At 43.3% G+C, this 22,222-nt stretch overlaps 1 protein-coding gene across 2 annotated transcripts in view; it reads left to right on the top strand.

Annotated features, from left to right (window-relative positions):
* LOC104557438 (phospholipid-transporting ATPase ID) overlaps positions 1-22,222 on the top strand; it is a 73,327-nt gene that overhangs the window by 41,161 nt on the left and 9,944 nt on the right. For both annotated transcript variants that reach the window (XM_062019075.1, XM_062019077.1), the window contains exons 12-21: positions 4,481-4,677; positions 5,843-6,051; positions 8,166-8,209; positions 9,764-9,929; positions 10,717-10,905; positions 11,768-11,883; positions 13,303-13,467; positions 16,309-16,420; positions 17,498-17,603; positions 18,382-18,529. In XM_062019075.1, coding sequence (XP_061875059.1) covers positions 4,481-4,677; positions 5,843-6,051; positions 8,166-8,209; positions 9,764-9,929; positions 10,717-10,905; positions 11,768-11,883; positions 13,303-13,467; positions 16,309-16,420; positions 17,498-17,603; positions 18,382-18,529 — 1,452 coding nt within the window. The remainder of the gene's footprint in view (positions 1-4,480; positions 4,678-5,842; positions 6,052-8,165; positions 8,210-9,763; positions 9,930-10,716; positions 10,906-11,767; positions 11,884-13,302; positions 13,468-16,308; positions 16,421-17,497; positions 17,604-18,381; positions 18,530-22,222) is intronic.

The raw sequence follows: 22,222 nt of genomic DNA, 5'->3' as shown, positions 1-22,222 counted from the left end.
CTCGAAACCTCTTGGTTTTCAGCAGCTTGAAAATTTAAGAACACTGATCCTATATAGCAAGTGCCCTCCTCAAATTGGAAAACGGATCTGATTTGAGAGTTAAGCTTGTCAGTGGTTTTAACAGATGGCAAATACTTCCAGGCAGAGGTAATGATTCTTTTACAGACTCTCCCAAGATTTTACTGCTTGAGTTCAAAGCTGCTTGGAGAAGGAAGACAGACACTCTAACAGTGTTTTACAGAATGTTACTTGAAGAAAAGGACTTTAGTTTGACGCTTCTTTTTTCCTTTGAGTGCAAGTTTGTCATGCATTTTCCTGCATGCTGTGTCACCTTCATGCCTCCTCAGTGCTGGGGCTTGAAGCCCATCTCCAGGAACTTTGGCACTTCACCCCAGCCCATGTCCTCCTGATCTTTTTTTTCTCCTCAGGTTCCCAAAAGTTCTTCAGGTGGGCACAGGGGTAAGAGATGTTAATGAACAGAGACAGTTGTGCCTCTGTGAGGCTGAAATGGTACCAAAGAAACAGCAGTTAGCCTTTGAATATTGCATGTGTTTGCTGTAAAGCAGTGCCACAGCACAGAGAGCCACTCCAGCATCATCTTCAAGCCCTCTTGAGTCCTTGCTCTGTGTACCATAAGGACGTGCTCTTGACTTTAGTAACCTTACACCAATCTCTGACGAGTGAAAATTTTGATCATCATTATCTTGTCTTCCTTGGTGTTTTCTTACCTTACACTTAAAAGAACCACAAAAGCAAACAAGGTTTGGGCCTCTGACGTTAAAAATTTCAGAGGCATTTTAAAAACTTCATATTATCTTAGCTGTTCTGCTATGCTCTGACTGGAGAAGAGGATGAGCTGTGGCATAGGGCTGTCAGGGATCCACAGGGCATTGAAATGGAGCAGAGGAAAAATGAATAGGGAACTTGGAATTTAGCATTTGGTTAAGGTTTGCCAAATCTCCTTTCACAAGTTAAGGGTCCCACCCTGAGCTTTCAGTGTGTTTGGCCTCTCTTCATGAATATAAACAAGATGGATTTACCTCCTGGCTCTGCTTTAAAAAGCTTAGTGAGTTGCAGTTGATTGCATCAGCCTCTGCCTGGGTTCTTGGGCGCTGGTGGAGCCAAGGGTGTGTTTTTCTCCTTCACACATTTTTAAGGCACCTAACATTTTGGTGTCTAAGTAAAGCTCTGTAAACATCTCACTCTAAGCAGAAGGCTTGTTGCACACCCAAGGGATGTGCCATCAGGTCCTTCCAGCTCACTGGGTGGTCGAAGGTTACAAAGAGCTGTCGTTAAAAAGAGGCAGTGTATTGATTTTATGAGTTTGGAAATACAAAGCAGCTACAGCTTGTTATAAATAGCTCATTTTAAGTGTAATGAAATTACATGTTCCATGTTAACACTGGCAAAACTGTTTTGTGTTTAATCATTCATAAAACTTCCAGACTCAAAACAATGTTTAGGCAGGCTCACCAACAAAGTCCTGGTTAAATGTTGCCCAGGTCAACAAGGGTTAATCGGGAGTGAACCTTTCCAGATGGCAATCATAACCTTTTTTTTCACATTTGGAAGTGTTTCTTGGGGATCTGGGAGAGAAGTGAATGTTTCTCCAGGAATGCTTTTTCCTCCAAAACTTGGGTTTTAGCAGGCTTGAGGGAACATGTTTTCAGAGAAGCAGGGCTGTCACTTTCATCTCTTAAAAAACTTATTGCTTCAAATGCCGGAGGAGAACGCAAAGTGCCAACAGAGAAACTGAGACAGTTTCAATTCACAGTCCCACAGGAAACGTTTGTCAAAAGCCACCTCCTCCTTACAAAAAATCCTACTCAGTCCTGCAGAGGATCTTTCACAGGCTGTGCATGGGCAGGACCCAGAGAGGGAGGCTGTGCATGCTGGGAAGCCTCATGAGCATGCACAAGCCTACAATCAGACTGTTTTTTTTCACGTCTTTCTCTTGCAGAGTTGTGGTTATGATTACAACACCCTGCACACAATTGTTTCTCCACACAGAAATTAATCTCTGAGTCTGGTGTTAATGGTTTGGTCTTTTGCATTTGTCTCAAAGCAAATAGCATGTTAGTGAACTTTCTGTAAGCAGGAGTATTGCACATGAATTGAGCTGTTAGGGACAAGAGCGTTCACTTGTCAAATGCACGTCAAGCAAAACGTATATGAAGCAAGTGCGGTCATAGACAAGAGCCACTCTGAAACAGCAACGTTCATCTGCTGCCTTGCCTCGTGTGTCTCTTGCTGAAGCATGTATGGAGTTTCCTACATGGACTGTGATATTCTGCAATTTTTAGCCTGTGGGGCAGCAAGGAATCATTCCGGGTACAGTGATAAGATAGAAGGGCCAGATGGCTCTTCTAACTGATTGCTTTTACAGAAAAGATCTATGGAGAGAAATTAAATCTTTTACTTCAACAACAGAAAGATCTATAAAAATGGAGAGTCTTGGCTGTTTTCAGCATCAATATCTGTTGGTTTAACACAGGGCATTACCTTTCAATGGGTTATGCCTCTCGTCCTGAGGATTTAAGTCCTGAGGATTACGACAGTACAAATTAAAGTATCTTTTTACTGCTGGTCACAGAGGTTTGAAAATAGACCATTCCATACCAGCAAACAGTATTGTCTCCGTTTCACAAGTGGAACAATTTATTGTGCCTCCCACAATTAAACAGAAAAACGACTGCTGATCTAGGAAATAAATGCGTCCCCTGAATCTCATCTCAGTTCCTTTATATACTGCAGTCTCCTTTCAACAGCTTCTTGGGATGACAACTTGAGTTGGTCAGACATGAACTTTGACAAAGTAACTCAAGTCACTCTGTAAAAGTGTCTTTCATCCTCACATAGTATCTTTCTTCCTTGCCAGCACAAACAGCAGGCTTAGCAGTATTGTTTCCATGGTTATACCTCAACCATTGTTTTTTAAAAAGGTTGATTACCGTTTTAATGTGATTGTTACTGGGTGGCCTTATATATGATTGCCCAACTTATTGATATTTCCTCCCCATTGATTAGACTTGCAAAAGATTATTTTTAGTTGCTCTGTTGTGCAAACTATTCCTTCCATACCGTCACATTTTTATTAGGATGTGGGTTGTTCTAAGTCAAATGTTTGGACAAGTTTGTATCAACCAGACTGGGTTTATTTCCATTTGTCCAGGAAGCTGACTTCAGTTTGTTTTTCCCACGATCACCAGTTCTGCCTTTCAAATACTGGAATTTTGTTAGCAGATTTTCAGGATGGTGGAGCTTCCCATTTTTCAAAGCATTATTAAAAATTAGCCTTACTGGTTAGGAGAATTTCTCAGCTAGTCAGCTCTAAGCTTTCATCTTGAATTGCCTGGACCCACTGGACTGAAAATTGTTATTAATAGCAGATAGTGGCACGTAGCTTGCTTTGTCACAGAACACAATCTGTCTTTCCCATCTATTACTTCATAGGGGATAGGTATTTCCTTCTGCTTCTTTCCTTCTTCATTCGTGCTAGACTGTCTGTTGAACACGTCAGCTTTTTCCACGCCCGTTTATTGAGTTTACTGGATTCTTTCAGTGATATTTTATATCACTATTATGTATTCATAGCTCTAAAATTCCATGCAGTTTATATTCATTTCTGTTAACTTCTCTCCTTCCCCATCTTTTTGTATTCTTTTTCCAAATAATCGTATTGCTATGTTCTTGCTTTCTTCTGATCAAAAATGTTTCATGACTGATGTAATGCTTCTGCATCTACTAAATGGCGTTCCTGAGAAAGTCCCAGTTCTCAATAAGGTGCCCCACTTTGAAATTCTATTCCCTGTTGCTATTCCACTGGTTGCTTTAGGCTTCAGAAAACAGGCTTCTCTAAATTTCAAGGATACACATCACTGGTTAGAGTTGCTTACTGTTTGCTTAAAGGAAATGTGATCAGATTGTGGTAGCAGGTACCAAGGCAACCATTAGCTCAGAGTCAGTGATTAACTCTCGTTTTACTGTCAGAATGATGTCTAGTGCTGAGTTCCAACCTGCATAGTGCTGAATTTTCCATGCTACTAATTATTCGTAGTAATTTTTCAAAATGGTGAGGAAAACTGTGATACATCCAGCAAATGGCTAGGTAAGGTCTTCCAAGAAGTTTCTATTCCCAAGTGTGCAGCCAGATATTTGAAGACCTAAAGTCCAGCTCACCTCTAAGAAGATCTGTTCTGCAAGCAGCTACCCATGAGCACCTTGGTTTAGGTGTCCATCTGGGGCTTAAATCCCCAGCTCTTTGAAGTATTCTGATTCTGAATCGCCAAACTCTGCACTGTGTAATTTTGTCCTTGAGGTAGAAGTTCCATAGTTTTTCTGATTTTCCTCCTTCACTTGTAGGAACATTTTCCTGTGATTCAAGCTGTCCTGTCCTATTGCATTAGAGTCTTCTGATTAACTTGTACATAGCAAATTGCTTGCTTGTAAAATGCAGTATTTTTGGTGGGTTTTTTTGCAGATCTTTGCGTTTTTAGCACTGATGTGTCTTATCCTAGCCATTGGCAATGGCATCTGGGAGCATGAGAGGGGCTACTACTTCCAGGTCTATCTGCCCTGGGAAGAAGGCATCAACTCTGCATCCTACTCTGGCTTCCTCATGTTCTGGTCATACGTCATCATTCTAAACACAGTGGTGCCAATTTCACTCTATGTCAGGTATGTGCCAGAACCTCCTTTCATCTTTCACCTTAGGAGACGTTTAGTTTTTGCCTTAGATGGGAGCAGGATTTTCCCTAGACACAAATAGAACCTTATTTTGGATAATCACGGACACTCCCAGTGAAGTCTTTCTTATTTCTGCTGCCTTTGGAGGTTTTTGTCAGGGCGGGAGGAGGGACAGTAGTAAGTCCTGGAAGATGAGAGGATGTTTTTGCAGTTAAAGGGGAGGTGTAGGTATAGGATACTATAGGATTAAGCCTGGAAGCCTGCTATGGTTAGTGTCTTGCCCTCTCTCACTTGCATTACCCATCAAACAAAGCGAGCAGCACGTTCTTTCAGGTGACTGTAGGGCTGACATGAGGAGTGGATTCCCAGGTAAGTGGTCGTGATCAGGTTGAGGATAGTACTTGGTGCTATATGAGCATAGTGAATGCCACCATTATCTGCAGAATGTAGTGCTGTACTGGTTATTGTAGATAGGCAAGCAGTGGTAAAGAGTAGGCAATGCATCCATGATGCTTTCAAAATCTTGAAGTAGGGTTGTAGATTGGTAGGATCATACAGTTTATGATTGCACCCAACTCTTCAGAGAGTTTTGCTATTGAGACTCTTTTGAGTTGGTAAATAAAAGGATGGCAAGGGTTGGAAGGGATCTAGAGATCACCTAGTCCAAACGTCCTGCTGTTCCTATCCAGTATGTCACATCAGCAGCAAAGTAGAAGTCCACGTTGCCTTCCAGCTGATACAACTCTTTAGCTGTATTGAGCTAGACAATGACTCACTTGCGGAGCTCTAGGTTGAGCCATGGCTGTTCTCATCTGCCAGCACTGGGCTCAGCCCAGACTAGAGCACTGCTGGAAGCCACTCCTGAAACTGAAACCTGCTGTTCCTGCCTCACTTTTCTGAAGGAAACTTCTCAAACACGTTTATAGGACATTATAAAAAAAGGAAAGGAATTTGCTATGAACCTTACAGATTGTTTCAGCGGGGTCTGCTTCAGCATTGTTTACTACGGGCCATTTAAAGGCAACCTGATGAGTGCACCCTGTCATTCCCTTCAAAGTTGTCTTCTAATTGCAACTGCTAATGATAGTGATGGAGATAAAGATCTTATCCCTTAAAGGAAGCAATGTTCCATCAATTTCCCTTTGTGTTTCACTAGTGTAGAGATTATACGTTTGGGTAACAGTTTCTACATTGAATGGGACCGTAAAATGTATTACCCACTGAATGACACGCCGGCTCAGGCCCGTACCACGACACTCAATGAAGAGCTGGGGCAGATCAAGTACATTTTCTCAGACAAAACAGGAACCCTCACTCAGAACATCATGTGTTTCAACAAGTGCTCCATCAATGGCAAATCCTATGGTATGTTTTCTGTTTTTCTTACTCTCCAAGTTTCATTGCATTGCTTGCCTCTTGGTCCACAGAGGCGAAATGTGGTAGCCAGAAGAGTGTGTCTTGTAAGAAACTGCAGTGATCTAATGTGAGGCTGCTATCAAGGATGCCTGGACAGCCTTGATTGTGTCATTTGCATGTCTCAATATCATTTTCCTGTCCCTTGTTTCCCCTTATCACCATCCTTTTATCTGCCTCAGTAGTATTGTCCCAACTGAAAAATATGCACCTTATTACTATTAGTTTTGCTACATTTGTACTCTTTTGTTTTTCTGATATCTTTATCTAGGTAATCTCAGCCTTTTGCTGTACTATTGACATGATTACCCAGGTATTGCTAACCCTGCAAAACATAGCACATACCTCGTAGAACTAACTCACCCTAAACCACTTCTGAAATCAGCCATCCCTCATGGAGTTATCTGCAAATTTTGTCAGCTTCTCACAGTGTTCTTTCTCACATTCAGCAATTGCTCATGTCATGAGCAGCAATTTTCCACATCCTCTTTAGGTACCTGAATCTTCTGTCAGCACCTAGTCAGTGGCCTGATCTTTAGCCTTGACATACTACCAGAAGAGAGAAAACTTTCTAGAGAGTTGAAAAAAAAAATGGGAAGCAAATGTTGTTAGCTGTTAGGTGCAAACAGTCATTGATTTAAAGGGCTCATTCTTTGCATGGCCCCAGGCAGTTTTCTTCATACTGCTCAAGAGGTGCTAACAATTTATAAACTAATTGATTAACATCATTAGATTCCCCCAGAGAAATTAGTCACTGCTTATTCATAGCTTAACACTTGTTTAGCCTGTGCCAGACCTGCTGATACACTGGCATTCCAGAAAGCTTTTCTTTTTCCCTCAGCACTATCAGCTGGCATAATAAAAGAAATTATTTCTTCCTATAAATCTTGTTTTGTGTATATTTGGAGGCCACCAAATCTCAAACAGTGCTATGATGCTAGCCAACATTAGCTAAGTAGTCTGAAAAATATTCAGTCTGTTCATACACATGTCCTTGTTTCACTTTTCCTAAATGGATGTCACTGCTAACATAGTTATAGGATGAGACTTTAAGAAACCAGAGGGAAGTATGTAGAGAGAAGGCAGACAGTCTGTTGCCTATAGTTTTCTGAAAACTTTTTCCTAGGGATGTACTTCTTTGGGTTTGTGTCTTGGGGGTATTTGGGAAAGCCATGTCAGAAAGGACAAATTAGTTCTGCTGCCAGGGAAGATACTAAAGAGGCTTAAGCTTCCCAATAGAAATCAGATGTCCAAAAGCCTCTCAGTTACAGTTCCCAGGGGATCAGCTGACGTGCAGATCTTTGGGAGGAATTACTTTTGAGTTTCTTCTGTACCTTCAGGACTTTTGTGAGGGACTACCCGTAGCTACAATTGTCTTTGATCGCACTTGAGGTTGCTGGAGCAGTTAGGGATCTATCATTCATGTAATCCACTGTATTTCAATCTTATTTCAATGAAGTATTGTATCTGACTTGGTTGTGCATAGTCCATGTCTTCCAGGTGAAATTTGTCTTCAGGCAAAAGAAGCTTCAGTAGTATTTCCTGGAGAGGAGATGTCTTCTACTTCTGTGTTCAAGGGAAATGACTCGAGCAGCTTTGCTACCTAGATGTGGCAAGAATAGGCTCTGACAACTTCTCTGTAGTTGTCCAGGGACTGCTGCAAACTCAATATGAACCAGAAGCTGGATTTTGTCTCAAAATCCAAAGAGAAGGAGCAAGAGAAGTCATCCCTGAAAGCACCTTATTTTCCTACCTAACACTACCTCCTTCCTGGGTTCAAGTTGGGCCAAATCATCTTTACCCAAGTGCCAGTCATTTTAATGGCAACTGCTCCTTATCTCAAGCATCTGCCAGTATCCGGATTTTGTCATAGATTAACATAGAAACTGAATGAGTAGAAATGAATCACCAGTCTCCAGTACTCATGTCAAGATATTTATGCTTAATGAAACTTTTAAATTAGGTACTAGCTTCAAAACACTTTAACCAATTTTAGTGGTAGAGAAGCTCAGAGACTGCATTTACATGGGGTTTATGGCTATAACCTCAGTCTTTCTTGCTTGCAGGTGATGTGTATGATATGTCTGGGCAAAGAATAGAAATAAATGAGGTAAGTGCTCAAGTGCTGCTGGGATCTATGCTTCCAGTGAACCTGCCTACCTAAGTGCTAGTGGATATAACCCACCTGAGGCACAGCTCTTACTCTTGACCCTGCAAGATCTGGTGCTCCTCACCCTGACAACAGGAATATACGTTCTTGTGGATGCCAGAGGATTGCTAGAGTTGCATTCCCTATCAGTGAGCTTGGTTTGAGTCTGCAGGTTTAGTAGCCTCAGTTCTACCAAAGTATTCAATAGTGCTCCTCTTGAATATTTGGCCATTGATGCTTGCTGGAAATTTGGACATTGGTGAATTTTATTATCCCTGGCAGTTAACTAGAGCTTTGATGGCAAATCAGTGAGTTCGGTTTGTATTGATAACAAGGTCACTGTCAATTTCCCCTAATGTTTGGACACTGGAAAGTGTGAAAATGTGTGACTTGTCCATGTCTCTATAGCATCTGCTTGCTGGCACAAACCTACATGTCTTGGATTTCTAAAATATCTGAAAACTGCATGGAATAATCCAAGTAATAAACGGCAAGATGATGATGAAAATCCCACTCCTCCTTCCAGTGATTCATCTCCAGGCCATTTAAAACTTAAATTATCCACTGAAATTGGCTGTATATGCCAAGTGCTGTGCCTCCAGACTGCCCTCACTCGGACAGGAAAACACAAAGGGCTGACTTGCTTGGGGAGGGATGCTGGTCGCCTGCCAACTAACTGCCCGGCAGCAACTCCTCCCCACGATACTCACCAGAGCAGATTCCTGCTGCTCGCACAGCCATGGGGTTGCAGTGCCTGCACCTTGCTGTGTAGATGAGTGGCGGAGGGGGGGAAATGGGATGGTTCTGTGCTCTTGTGGTAAACACTAAATGTCAGCTTTCAGAAGTCCAAAGGACGATTCCCACCCTGGAAACTCTGAGCTCACTGGGGATGGGGCGGGAGCACAAATCACCCCAGGCAGGCTTGGCAGTGCATTGCTCCATGACATCATGCTGTGAGCTTCTGGCCATTTCTCCAGTACATTCCCCTCTGCTTGAGGCTCCTTGTTTTTAGACAAAATGGGCAGTGCTCATGTAGTTGAGCCTTTACATCACTCGTGTGTGATCTTTTTTCTGTGTCACAGGATTTTTTTCTCCTTGGGAGAACAGGGTGGAGAACACAGCTTTTGAATTGTTTTAAATTTAGCTTTCACATTCCTCTGTCACAGCAGTCATTGACTTCAGGACCATGATGCCTCCGAGAAGGCATGTGTTGAAGTCAAACATTTGCTTGCCATAGAAATCCTTTGGCGGAGATCCCATCAGAGCATTTGCTCTCATAGGGTGAGAACATCTTTAGCTAATCAGGTCCTCAGCCTGAGCTTTGAAAGGCACCTCAAATGCCTGTCCTCTCCTGTGAGTCAGTAGCTTTCACGACCTCCCACTTACTTAGACTTATCAGTCTCTGTCATGAACAGCTCTTCAGGAGCTCACCCTTTGTAAATGTAGGGAAGAGAGAGGGGCTGTGACGGGAGCATGTGAGAGCTCCACAAATAACACCAAACTATATTTTCACAGAAGACAGAGAAGGTTGACTTCTCCTACAACCCATTAGCCGACCCGAAGTTTGCCTTCTATGACCATAGCCTGGTTGAAGCTGTGAAGCTGAGTGACGTTCCGACTCACAGGTTCTTCCGGCTGCTCTCACTTTGCCATACAGTGATGCCAGAAGAGAAGAAGGAAGGTGAGGATCATTGAAGGCACCAAACTGAAGGAATTACATTCAGCCAGCACCACAGTATGTCTTCTCTCCACAGAAGCTGTTATGAGTCCTTTTGGCTCCCTGGTGATTTTCTGTAGTACGTGGCTACACGTAAATCAATGTCTTTGAAGATGCCATATGGGAAGAGAAAGGACCAGGGCCTCCACTCCCTGTGTGCTCCTGTGGTGGAGGTGGCACTACTGCAAACACCACATCTCTGGAGTGCAGAAATTGCAGGTGCCACAGCTTTCCTGAGGTGATAGATGGCTTACCCCGCTCTTTCTCTACTCTGCACCACATCTCAGAAATCAAAGAGCATAGAGCACTTATCCACTGGAGACACTTTAGCCCTGCTCATCCAGTGTTCCCACAGGTACTGGAACAGTCTCCTCAAGTCCCAGACAGAGTGAAAAGTACTTGAAAGGCTAGAACCATTAACTGGCACATATAAGGTGAAAATACTGATGAGAAAAATACATGTAGATATGACTAGAAGGGGTTGAAAAACGAGGAAGTTGTCCTCTCAGTGAGGTCTGCTGGACTCTGAAGAGAGAAATATAAGACTTAAAAAGAGTCAAGGGGCCCTTTTGCACTAGCTTGAAAGATGTGCTGGTGGGAGTTGATGGAGATGTGTGCACATAGGGTGCTTTTTAGTGCTGTGCCTCTGGGGACAGACAGAAAAGCAACAGGTGAACTGCCACACTTGTCTTTGATTTTAACAACAGAAATAAGGCTGAAGCCACATTGCCTTTTTCCCCTTGTGTATCAGGTAACTTGGTGTATCAGGCACAATCTCCTGACGAGGGAGCCCTTGTCACTGCTGCCAGAAACTTTGGATTTGTGTTCCGGGCTCGCACACCAGAGACCATCACTGTTGTGGAAATGGGAGAAACAAAAATCTACAAACTCCTGGCTATTCTTGATTTCAACAATGTTCGCAAGCGAATGTCTGTCATTGGTATGTTCCTTTTGCTCCCTTCTTTCCTTCCTGGCTTTTTAATTGATTCTCAGGTTGCTCCTCATTCTGCTCTGATGACTTTTCCTATGAGATCTCTTTTGCAGTACTTTCTGAATAACATTTAGTTCTGAGCATGAGACGAGCTGCCTCCATTTCCCTATTACACAGCACCAGTGCTAGATAAACACTTAAATTAGGCTGGTGGGACAACATCTCAATATCTGGACCACAATAATGGAGTAACCTCCTGAGTACATTAAGATTTTACATGTCTTACCTCTCTCATGATGGAACAGTCAAGGCCTTTCCTCTAATCCACTTCAAAATTACCATCAAAATTTGAGAAAGTGGTAAACACAAGGACAAGGACAAGTAGAGAAGCCCACTTTCCTAAAAGGAAAATGGTGAAATGTTTCAAGAAACCTTGTGTTGCTCTTATTAAGCCTCCAGGATACTCAGGTATTTCAGAAACTGAAATATCTTAAGGGAGTGATAGTACCTTTACTGGCAGGAGCAATAGGTGTAGTAGGACCAGTTCCCTAAGAACAAATTGTTCTTGACTTTTGAATGCAGATATCCTGCCCAAAGTGCTGCCTATAGGAACCATGTAGTCAAAGAAAGCATTTGCTTAGGCAGATCTACCCAGCCACCCAGGTATAGTTGCCTGTTTTGCTAAGACTTACACAGAGAGTAGTTGGATCATCATCTCTTCTAAGAAAACCTGTCTTGATTCCTAGGTGTTTGCAAATGCTCAGCAGAGTTTGAACACCTCTAAACCTCTTTCTTTGTTTTGATGCAAGTGCTGTGGATCCTGGGTGACTCAGTCTGGGATTTATAGCATTTCTTTTCCTCTTCCTTGTAGTGCGGAGTCCAGACGGTGACTTGACTTTGTACTGCAAGGGAGCTGACACCATTCTTTACAAACTGCTTGATTCATCCTGTGACACTCTCAAAGAGGAGACCACTGAACACCTAAATGTGAGTGTTTTCTTCTTCACAACTTCTCAGCATGTGATGGTTTCTTTTTATCCAGATATGGAAATGGACTTCGTGTTGAGACACAAATGAGTTTTCAGAAGCAGCACACGAGAGAGAGGAGACACATTGAGAGGAGAATAAATTTATAATGGCTTAGGTCTCAAATCAGTTGCCTAAAGCATGGACACCAGGTGCCATTTGAACTGCTATAGGATATCTAGGACATCCAGACACAGGTGACAAATACGATGCAGGATGTTCAAAAGAGATGCATTTCTCTGGAGCCAGGGCTGGAAAACAGGCAGGACAGGTGAAACGCCTGAAATGGCAAAACAAACCTGTGTTTTGGCAACTAATTTCCATCTAATTCTGCAAGATACATTCAAGCATGCCTTGGATTGCAACAGTTCAGGTGGTCAGTAAAGGGCCACAGTGTTGTTTACCTTCTTGAATACAATTCAGATCTGCAGTGATTGCAACACAAGAGGTCAGTCAGAAGGGACTGAGCAGGCACTAGGATCTGCTCACCTCCCCTTCTCTCAGGTCATTTAGGGGCATATCGACAGGACAGCAAGGAAAAGGCATCACTTAAACCTGCAGCCTTTTATGTTGTTAATGGTGTGCACTGGGAGGTGGTTACTCACACCAGGGGATGTTTTAGCCAATATTTACTCCCTATTGTGTTGCCAGTTCCTAATGTCAAAGTACAAAGCACAGGGTAACAGAAAGTTTTACCTGAGGGGTTGTGCCAGAGCACAAACATCTCAGCACACTGCCTTGGAGAGCCACAGAGAAAGTTGCTGGTGACGGAGGGAGAGGGCAACGTAGAGATAAGCCGTGAATGTAGCCTGTTCCTGATACACCTTTACTCAAGCCTGTGAGAACACCTCAGCTTTCACAGAGATCTCTGTGTATCCACCAAACACTGAGATCCATACTGTCAATCATATATCTTACAGAAAACACTATTTCAAGAACTTGCTGAGATGTCATGATGGACTGTGCTCATGCTGTGTATTTCAGCCAGCATTTGTACACAAAAAATTGTCGATTTCGGGTCCAAAATTCAAAGCTGTGTCCAGTGTTTGTTTAGTACTCACTGATCTGAACCTTATGTTGAGAAATATGAGCCTGAGAAACAAGTGCCTGGTTAATGTAAAGCTTTAGAGCCAGAAAGTAGGAAAGATCTTTTGAATTTATTCTTTGTAAGAAGCATGGATGGCAATGATAAAGTGGTCCAGAATTAGTTTTAAAAAGCACCCCAATGTTTGTGGTCTAAGGTGTGACTTTCACCTTTCCTCTGCAGATTTCAGTCAAGAAACTTTTACAGCTAGCCATTCACTTTCTGAGGGCCTTCTGTAAGCCCAGGTGAACAGACCCTTCTTCTCTGACCTATTCTACCTCACCACTGTCTCGCAGGAGTTTGCTGGTGAAGGTCTGAGAACGCTCGTGGTGGCCTACAAAAACCTGGAGGAAGATTACTTTCAGGACTGGATCAGGCGTCACCACGAAGCAAGCACTGCCTTGGAAGGACGGGAAGATAAGCTCTCAGAGTTATACGAAGAGATTGAAAAAGACCTAATGGTTGGTGCTTCAGGGAATCTGGGCCAAGCTCTGGGGGAGGGAGCAGGGATGGTGGTTTGTCAATAAACAGCTCAGCATGACTTCAGTAAACATTGCTCCACAAACAGCTCTGTGGGTTGTGTGACAGGAGCGGTTGAGAATACGGCAGTCCTGGGTTTTCACTGGCACCTCCATCAGGAGCCCGTAACTGGGGTGTCAGCCACCAGTGCAGGGGAATGGTTTTATTTTAACTCACGTGGGTGTCAGAGTAGCTTTCTCGTGATGAAGTGACATACCAGAGCCTGAGGGAGATGACGCAGAGACAAATATTTCATAGCTATCCTCTGTATGCGCAAATGGCTGGTCTATTTATTTTCCTGTCTTTGAAATGGCAGGCAGTGAATAATCCCCAGTGCCCTTCCATTTCAGAGAGTGTCTTCTTTGTTCTTGCAGCCCTGGGCTGGATGGGGAGATGATGTCCATGACCATGTTTGTGTCAATTTGAAATAGGGCTAAACTGTGATCTTCAATTCATTCTTTTCTCTATGAGTGTTGTTACAGATTTTTGAATGCCCTGGGGTGTCTGGCTGTGTTTTAGAGATGTGAATAATGAATGAAAAGGATGTGTGGGATCTGAGGGGAAGCAATTCAACTTTTGCACTCACAGCAGTGCTTTTCTGAAATCCTAGGAATCCTGTTTCTCCTTCCATTAGCCATATGCTCAGGATACCAGCAGGGCCTGAGAAGAAGCAAATGTGAGACAGGGAACTGCTGACCTCTGGAAGTTGCATATTCCATGGAGCAGAGCCTACTGTCCTTCTGGGTCTGGTCTGGGAAAATGCTAATCCTCCAGTCAACGTTTTGCAAATGCTACCTGAGTTCATGTCCAAGGCAGGAAAGATATGGAGGTCCAGAAGCTCAAGGAGCCATCTGCTTTCACAGAGTCACAGAATCTCAAGGGTTGGAAGGGATCTTGAAAGATCATCCAGTTCTAACCCCCTGCCAGAGCAGAACCACCTAGAGTAGGTCACACAGGAATTTGTCCAGGTGGATTTTGATCTGGGCAGCCTGTTCCAGGGCTCTCTCACCTGAACAGTGAAGGAATTCTTCCTCGTGTTTCTTTGGAACCTCTTATGTTCCAGCTTGTACTCATTGCCCCTTGTCCTATCGTTAGACATCATTGAGAACAGCCTGGCTCCATCCTCCTGATACCTGCCCTTTACATATGTGTAAACATTAATGAGGTCAGCCCTCAGTCTCCTCCAAGTTGAACAGCCCCAGCTCCTTCAGCCTTTCATTGTAAGGGAGATGGTCCTGCGCTGAACTCTCTCCAGCAGCTCCCTGTCTTGAACTGAGGGGCCCAGAACTGGACACAATATTCCAGTTATGTTCTCACAAGGGCAGAGTAGAGGGGGAGGTGAACCTGTCTTGCTTTGCAAGAAAGGTTTATGTAGCTCCTGGCCTGAGCAGAGAAGAGGTGAAAGGTTCACAGCTGCAAGAAGCATGGCTCAGAAGAAAGCACTCTTTACACCAGAATCTTGTCTGTGTTCTGTACTGGAGTGACTTTACTTCCCAACGATGTTTCAGGGAGAGACAGAGGATGTATACAGGGAAGCCTGGCTTGTGACAGAGAATGGGTGTGAGAGCCAGCATCAGCAAGGAGGTAGGAGGATCTTGTGGAGATCCTATGGAGGTGTAGGGGACTGCCAACTAGTCCTTCAGTGGAATAAAGGGGGACAACAGGGGGGAATAGGGATGGGACATAGTCATATTCAGAGGATAGTTGCAAAAGTACTATTTATAATTGAAAACTGAGAAAGATACACAGTCAGGAAGGCATCATGACTGTCCCACCAGCTGCTCTTACATCAGGGCATGGCCAGACAGGCAAAGAAGGCCTGTCGACAATGTTATTGGGTCTTTCTGCAGCTCCAGAAGGACCATTGCAGTGGGGAGTGCAAGCCTTTGTTCTCTTTTCCTGAGCACATTTGGCATTAGTGTCCATTTGTGGGCTGCCAGCTCAGAATCAGACTGCCAAGGATGAGCAGATGCACGCAGGAGATGGCTTTGTATGCTGCAAATGTTTAAGCTCTTACTAGCTGGACCAGGGACTGCTGCTGTAAGACGTGGGTTATGAAATTTTGGGGACTCTATGGAGAAGTTCTGTCAGAGCTCTTGTCTGCATTGATAACACTCATAGCGGATGGATGATGAACACTCCAGGAAGCCAAAAGGGATCTTGGGCTTAAAGCCAACCTCTCAATTTAGTCTCCCAACAGCAGGAGGTAGGTGGTAGCAGATGCTATCTAAACCTGTGCTAGCAGTGAAACCTTCATGTCCCTTTAACAATAGGTTAAAGCCACAAAGTTATCTCCAAAACACAGAGAAAGCACTAACTTTGAATAATGCAGGTTTGTGTCCTGAGTGGTTTACTTGTGTGATAGTGTCGAATGGGGCAGGGGAGCCTGTGGTAGGCTTAAGAAGATGTTTAGCAGCCATATGACAGATGCATATCTAGGTTTGGGGATATGGCTCCACAGCAGTCTTTGCTCCTCAATGACAGCTCTATCTACTACAAAGGGGATATGTAGAAGAACAGAGGCCTATAGGTCTGCAAACATGTTGGCCAATAATTTCATGCACATTCATGATCCATCTGAGCCTGAGGGATTAGAGACTAGGACGTTTTAAACATCAGGGCACTACCCTGTACATTGAATTTGCTGGGGAATAATGACAATCAGTACAACCTTATCCCTGGATTTTATCTGTGTTTGCTTGAGTAATTACCTGGAGGTGTAAGACTGTTTCCTTTGCTAGCGATGAGAATACTTAACCAGTCCCCTGCTTTTTTCTGTTAAGCTGCTAGGTGCCACAGCAATTGAGGACAAGTTACAAGACGGAGTCCCACAGACAATTGAGACTCTTGCCAAAGCCAACATTAAGATATGGGTTCTCACTGGAGACAAGCAAGGTAAAGAGGCTACAGCTTTGGATGTTTCTCTCCTCTCCCATCCGTGGATGGTTCTGATAACACCCATGTTTTCATTCTTTGTCCTATGAAAACTGCATAGAGAACAAACTTAGCTTTGCTTCATTGCCAGATAGTCAAAGCTCTCATTACTTGGATTTAGACCAGATAACTGTTGCTAGTGCTAGTTCTTAGTTCCTGTCCTGAGGCTGTAAGCAGTGTGAAGGCAGCATCCTTTGCTGTGGAGAGGGGACAGTGAGTATCCCATAGTCCCTGTCATATGCTGTGAAAAACTGTCACTTGAGTACAGTTGATTGTCCTGATGAATAAAGTGGAAAATAATCTTGTCCCGGTTTCTGGGAACTTAAATTCTAAAGTGGATATTTGGTCAGCTTCAATTTGGCCCTGACATTAATGATCCAGAATTGAAATGGAGGGAAGATAAGCTTTTGAAAAACACAAGTTAAAGTTAAAAAGAACAGTAAACAGACTTCAATAAATTACTTTGGAAAAGTAATAACTTCACGGGAACAAAAGTATTTCAGGGAGGAAAAAAGTGGTTGCAAGTAATTTTATACAAGAAATGAGCAGAAAATTGTAAATGTAAATGAAAATGTTAATTTTATCATGTACCAAGTGTAATGGTTTTATTTATGAAATATCAAAACGGAATACTTCATCAGACTTTTCTGAACAAAAAGGCTTGATATGCTTTTTCAGAGCTATGGTTTGGGGCTTTTCTGGGAGCAGAGGGAGAGAAAGTTACAAATCCTGAAAAAAACCCCAATTTAATCAATGTGCAATGTTTCTTGTTGCTCCAAGTACATTGACCAAAAGGTGTTTTAAGCTTTTTCATTTGTTTGAACTATATTTTTTCTGTGGCCTCATGAAGCCCAATTAGGGCTCATATGTCCCTATGTCCATCAAGGTGACTCTCCTGGCTCTCCTAAAGCTCTGAAAAGCTCAGAGCAATTTTGAGTAAGAAAGAGAGCTTTTGTCGTGTGTGTAAAAAGGCTGCATAGGTGATGGGTAGGTCTGGGACTGCTAAGATGGGTCATCTTCCTGGTTTATCTTTCCCAGAGACAGCAATGAATATTGGTTACTCCTGCAACTTGCTGAATGACGACATGGAAGATGTTTTCATTATTGAAGGCAGCACATCAGACGATGTACTTAATGAGCTGAGGTAAATGGCTGAAATCCACAGTTTCATTGCTGTGCAGACACTCTTTGTATTTTGCATTGTTGCATGGGTTTTTTTCCAGGGGCTTTACTGGGTGCAGTTCATTCAGGGGTGTTAAACAAGGGCTAGCTGGCTCCCTGGAAGATCCCGCAGCTAAACACAATGTAGAAATCTCCTCGGAGAATAAACTCTGAAGTTTCTTAATCCAAGAGGACAAATTTATGGAAATGTATAGGAAAGCAGAGTCAGGCAGGTGATATTAGCTGACATTTGAAAGATGACCTGGAGCCACAATTCCTTTGGTTCCAGGACTGAACCATACTGTTCCTCTACTATCCACTTGGTGACCTTTTTGCTGGATATGATCCTTTGCTAGCATTATCTGGAAGTCTGCCTCATCCCTAACCTTCTCAGAAGACACAAATTCTTAGGTGTAGGTGGAAAGTGGGAAAGTTCTTCAGTCCTCCTCTCTTGAAATAGGTGACTGCCAGACAATATGCAGAGAAAACTGAGATGCCCTCTGGAATGTTGTCCTTCATGATGATGATTTGTCTGACTTGAAATCAGCACAGATTTATCATACGCTCGTCAGAGTTTCAGAAGCATGTGGATGATGTCCACAAACAGAAGCACCTAAACTATGCATGTTGTTATAGGAATGCAGGGAAAATTAAAATAAACTACCAAAGGAAAGCATCCATTTTCTATTTTCATAAAACTGATTTAACAAAACGTAAATATCTACATGAGCTTTTCATTATTATTCTGGTTTTTCTTTTAGGAATGCAAGGAAAAAGATGAAGCCAGATTCCTTTCTGGACAGTGATGAAATCAATATTCAGTTTGAAAAATCTTCAAAAAAACAAAGGATTATGCCTGACGAGCAAGCAAATGGGGTGTACGGTCTGGTGATCACCGGCCACAGCCTGGTAAGGAAAGCTCAGAGTCATGTTAGCTCTGAGCTCTCTGAAGAATTTCGTATAATAGGGACATACTAGAAGTCTGAAAATGCTTTAAAAACCTAGCTCTAGAGGACAGATGATTTTTTTTTTCCTAATTGAAGATTAGGTTTCCTGGTTTATCTGAGATATCAAAGGTGATGGGCAAGGTTTCAGAAGACTGTAACAGGGAAGAGTTGGATCTGATATTACATGAAGGGTAGAGTAGCTGCATCAATTTTCATTTCCAAAAAGACTAGAAAAATAATCAGGCGTTTTAAGGATGCAATAATAAGATGGGCTTCCAGTATGTCAAGAACATCTACTAAATACATCTGAGAAGGCATATATTTAACAAATAAGGTATAAACTAATACATTGTTTGATGCTCTCTCCCATGATGTTCTTCCAAGCAAACTGAAGCAATAGAGTCTAGATGAAACTCCTGTGTGACAGATGCAAACTGCTTGGAAAGTGTGTTTCATAAAGGCTCACTGCTGATCTAAACCAACAGTTAAGTGGCATCTGCAGGGAGCTATCCTGTATATATATTTGATATTCACTGCTCTCGTTAGCGGCTTAAAAAGAGCACACATTATACCAGACTGGGAAAAACTGCTGGTTTTGTGGAGTTCAAGATTAATTTTGAAAACAATTTTAACAAGCTGCAGAAATACTTCAGCAGTCAGAAAGAACTGACTTCAGCCTTGTTCTCCAATTTCACATAACTGACTGCACACATATAACATCAGAGGTATGTATTTAAGAGCATCACCTGTAAGACTGGAGAAGAAAGTCTCCTGCTTCATATAAACTTGGGAAAGTCTTGCCTGAAGTAATTCCACCTATTTGAGCCATTTTCTTTGAGAAAACGTGGACCAGCTAGGGAGAGCACAAAGCAAACTCTAAAAGTAGTCATGCATGATTTGGAAAGCACAAGGGAAAACTGAGACCTTTAGGATTTCTGAGCTGGGACAATACTGATCAGTCTTGTCAAACAATATCAGTTAAATAAAGTAACAAACTGAGGTAAGATAGTTTTGAATGAAATGTCTTCCTGAGGAGAATAGCAAAGGACTGGAATAGATTTTCCATCCTTACACATTTTTCAGAACAAGTTAGGAAAAAAAAGCCACTTTAGGTACAGTTCAACCTGTCTGGGAGGAGGCAGGTTTAGTCTAGGTCAGGTTTAAATGTTTGTGCTATTTTGCTTTCCCAAGATTGCAGGGAAAGAAAATAGGTAGGTATGGAAAGAGCTGGAAAGTGTTGTCATTCAGAGACAAGATGCTTTTGTTCTCTGGGGCTGCTGCCTCTCTTGATGCAGCCTGGTACTATTAAAAAAAAAATCTCATCTTACTCCACTTTTGGCTTGTGTGCCCTGGAAGAGGGGCCACGTTCAGGTAATGTCTACGTTGTCAAGTATCCTCTCTCCTTCTCTCCCTCTTTTGCACTTGTTCTGTCTTTAACTCCAGGGCTTTAATCCCCTTTAGATCCCCACTGCAAAACAGATGAGAACTCTGTCAAGCTCTGCCCATATGCATGGGTGAATCCTCTGACATCCCAGACAGCCCCAAGCCCTTGCCTGTTCCCACTCCATCTCTTCAGCCTGCAGTGCAAACCCCAAGGGCTGTGCTATCCAAGCACTGCTGACAGCAGTGACAAAGCTTTCTTTTTATTCCTGGAAATCCACACACTCACCCACACTCTGGCAAGTAGATATGTCCCACACGAAGAAATCCAATCCAGGCTGTGCAGGAGCACGCAGTCCACAATACTTACAGCAGAGCGGAAACTGCCAGTCTCACCAAGGCCCTGGCTTCCTCCGGGCTGTGAACTCCAAGCACAGCATGGACAAAACTACATGTCAGTTGTTTTTTTTTTCCATGAACCTAGAGCCTGAACAATGGTAATAGTGCAGCTACTGTCCTGCTCAAACAGCATCTGTTCAGTGCCGTATTCCCAGGTGCAGAAGGGTGGAATGTCAGCACTGGGAGCTACACACATCAGCAAGCCCATCAGCATCTGTAACAGCACCATCGTAAGAGCTGATCTGTGTGCAGTACCAGTAATATACACGTGGCAACGTTGTGCCAGTGCTGTGCAGCAAGGATGTTGTGGCAAAAGCCACCTCTGACTACACTGGCCAGTGCTAAAGTTAAACCATGAGAAAGTCTGTCTTGTTGAACAAGGTTGCCTGCCACTGATGAGAGGAAAGTGGAGGTGCTGGTGACTCATGGCTCTCTGTTGTGAGAAGAAAGGATATCTGGCCAAAGGATTGTCTGCCTTATGCACGAAGGGCAGTGAGCCTGCTGTAATGGCACTGAGGAGGAAAGAGCCTTGTAGGTTCCATCCAGGCATGCTTACTGAGAAGAGACACCAAAGAATAGAGGCAAAAAGCATGATCTGAAGGAAATACCAGAAGCTAACATTTCTCTCTCCTCCTCACACAGAGCTGGACAGATGTCCAGACATCCAATTATCTCTGTACTTCTCAAACAGAAATAACACGGCTGACTGATTTAAAAGGTCAGCACTCAGAGCAAAGTTGCCTTCTCCTTGTCTTTGTGTTTGCTTTGTGTTTGCTTTGTTTTCATGCCCATCTGAGCTCAGCTTTTTTCCATCTTTTGCCTTATTTTTAATTAAGTACTCCCAAGTTGAAATATTTTCTGTTTATATCACAGATCTCCCAGAGCTTAAAAAATAAATCAAAAGGGATGAGCAGAGACTTTCTCACATGGAACATGGGCAAGGCTGTTTCAGGCCCAGCAGTAGCTACATTAATTTAGCTTTCCTGTTGTTCAACACTTGTGCTGCACTGTCAGGTTACATCAGCTGAAGCAGCAGTTGTGCAGATCCAGCCATGGTGCATCCAGGATGCAAGCTCCTGAGTGTAGACTGTGTGGCATGATGTTATGTGGTGTGAATGGCATGGTGTTGTGTGGTGTGAATGCCCTCTGCAAGTGAATGAACAGATTCACTTGGGGTATCTTATACTTTCCTCTTTCTGATGGAAGAATTTGTTGTGGACAACAAACTAAACACAAGTCAGCAATGTGCCCTCATGGCCAAGAAGGCCAGTGGCATCCTGGGATGTATCAAGAACAGTGTGGGCAGCAGGTCATGGGAGGTTCTGCTACCCCTCTACTCTGCCCTGGTGAGGCCTCATCTGGAGTCCTGTGTGCAGTTCTGGGCTCCCCAGCTCAAGAGTGATAGGGAACCACTGGAGAAAGTCCAGTGCAGGGCCACCAAGATGCTGAGGAGACTGGAACATCACTCTTATGACAAAAGGCTGTGAGACCTGGGGCTGTTTAGCCTGGAGAAGACTGAGGGAACCTTATCAATGCTTATCAATACCTAAAGTGTGGGTATTGATAGGATGGGGCCTGTCTGTTTTCTGTAGTACCCAGTGTTAGAACAAGGCGTAATGGGCACAAGCTGGAACACAGAAGTTCCACTGGAACATGGGGAGAAACTTCTTTGCTGGGAGGTGAGGGAGCCCTGGCACAGGCTGTCCAGGGAGAGTGTGGAGTGTCCTTCTCTGGATCTTTTCAAACCCACCTGCACCATGTTTTTGTGCCCCCTGATGAAGAGGAACCTGCTTTAGCAGCGTTTGGGCTGGGTGGTCTCTAGAGGTTCCTTCCAACACCCACTGTTCCATGATTCAGTGATTCTGTGAACTACCTC

This window comes from Colius striatus, chromosome Z (assembly GCF_028858725.1).
Source record: "Colius striatus isolate bColStr4 chromosome Z, bColStr4.1.hap1, whole genome shotgun sequence".
NCBI classification, from domain to species: domain Eukaryota; kingdom Metazoa; phylum Chordata; class Aves; order Coliiformes; family Coliidae; genus Colius; species Colius striatus.
Note: the sequence above shows the minus strand (reverse complement) of the source record. Positions and strands in the feature narration are given on the sequence as shown.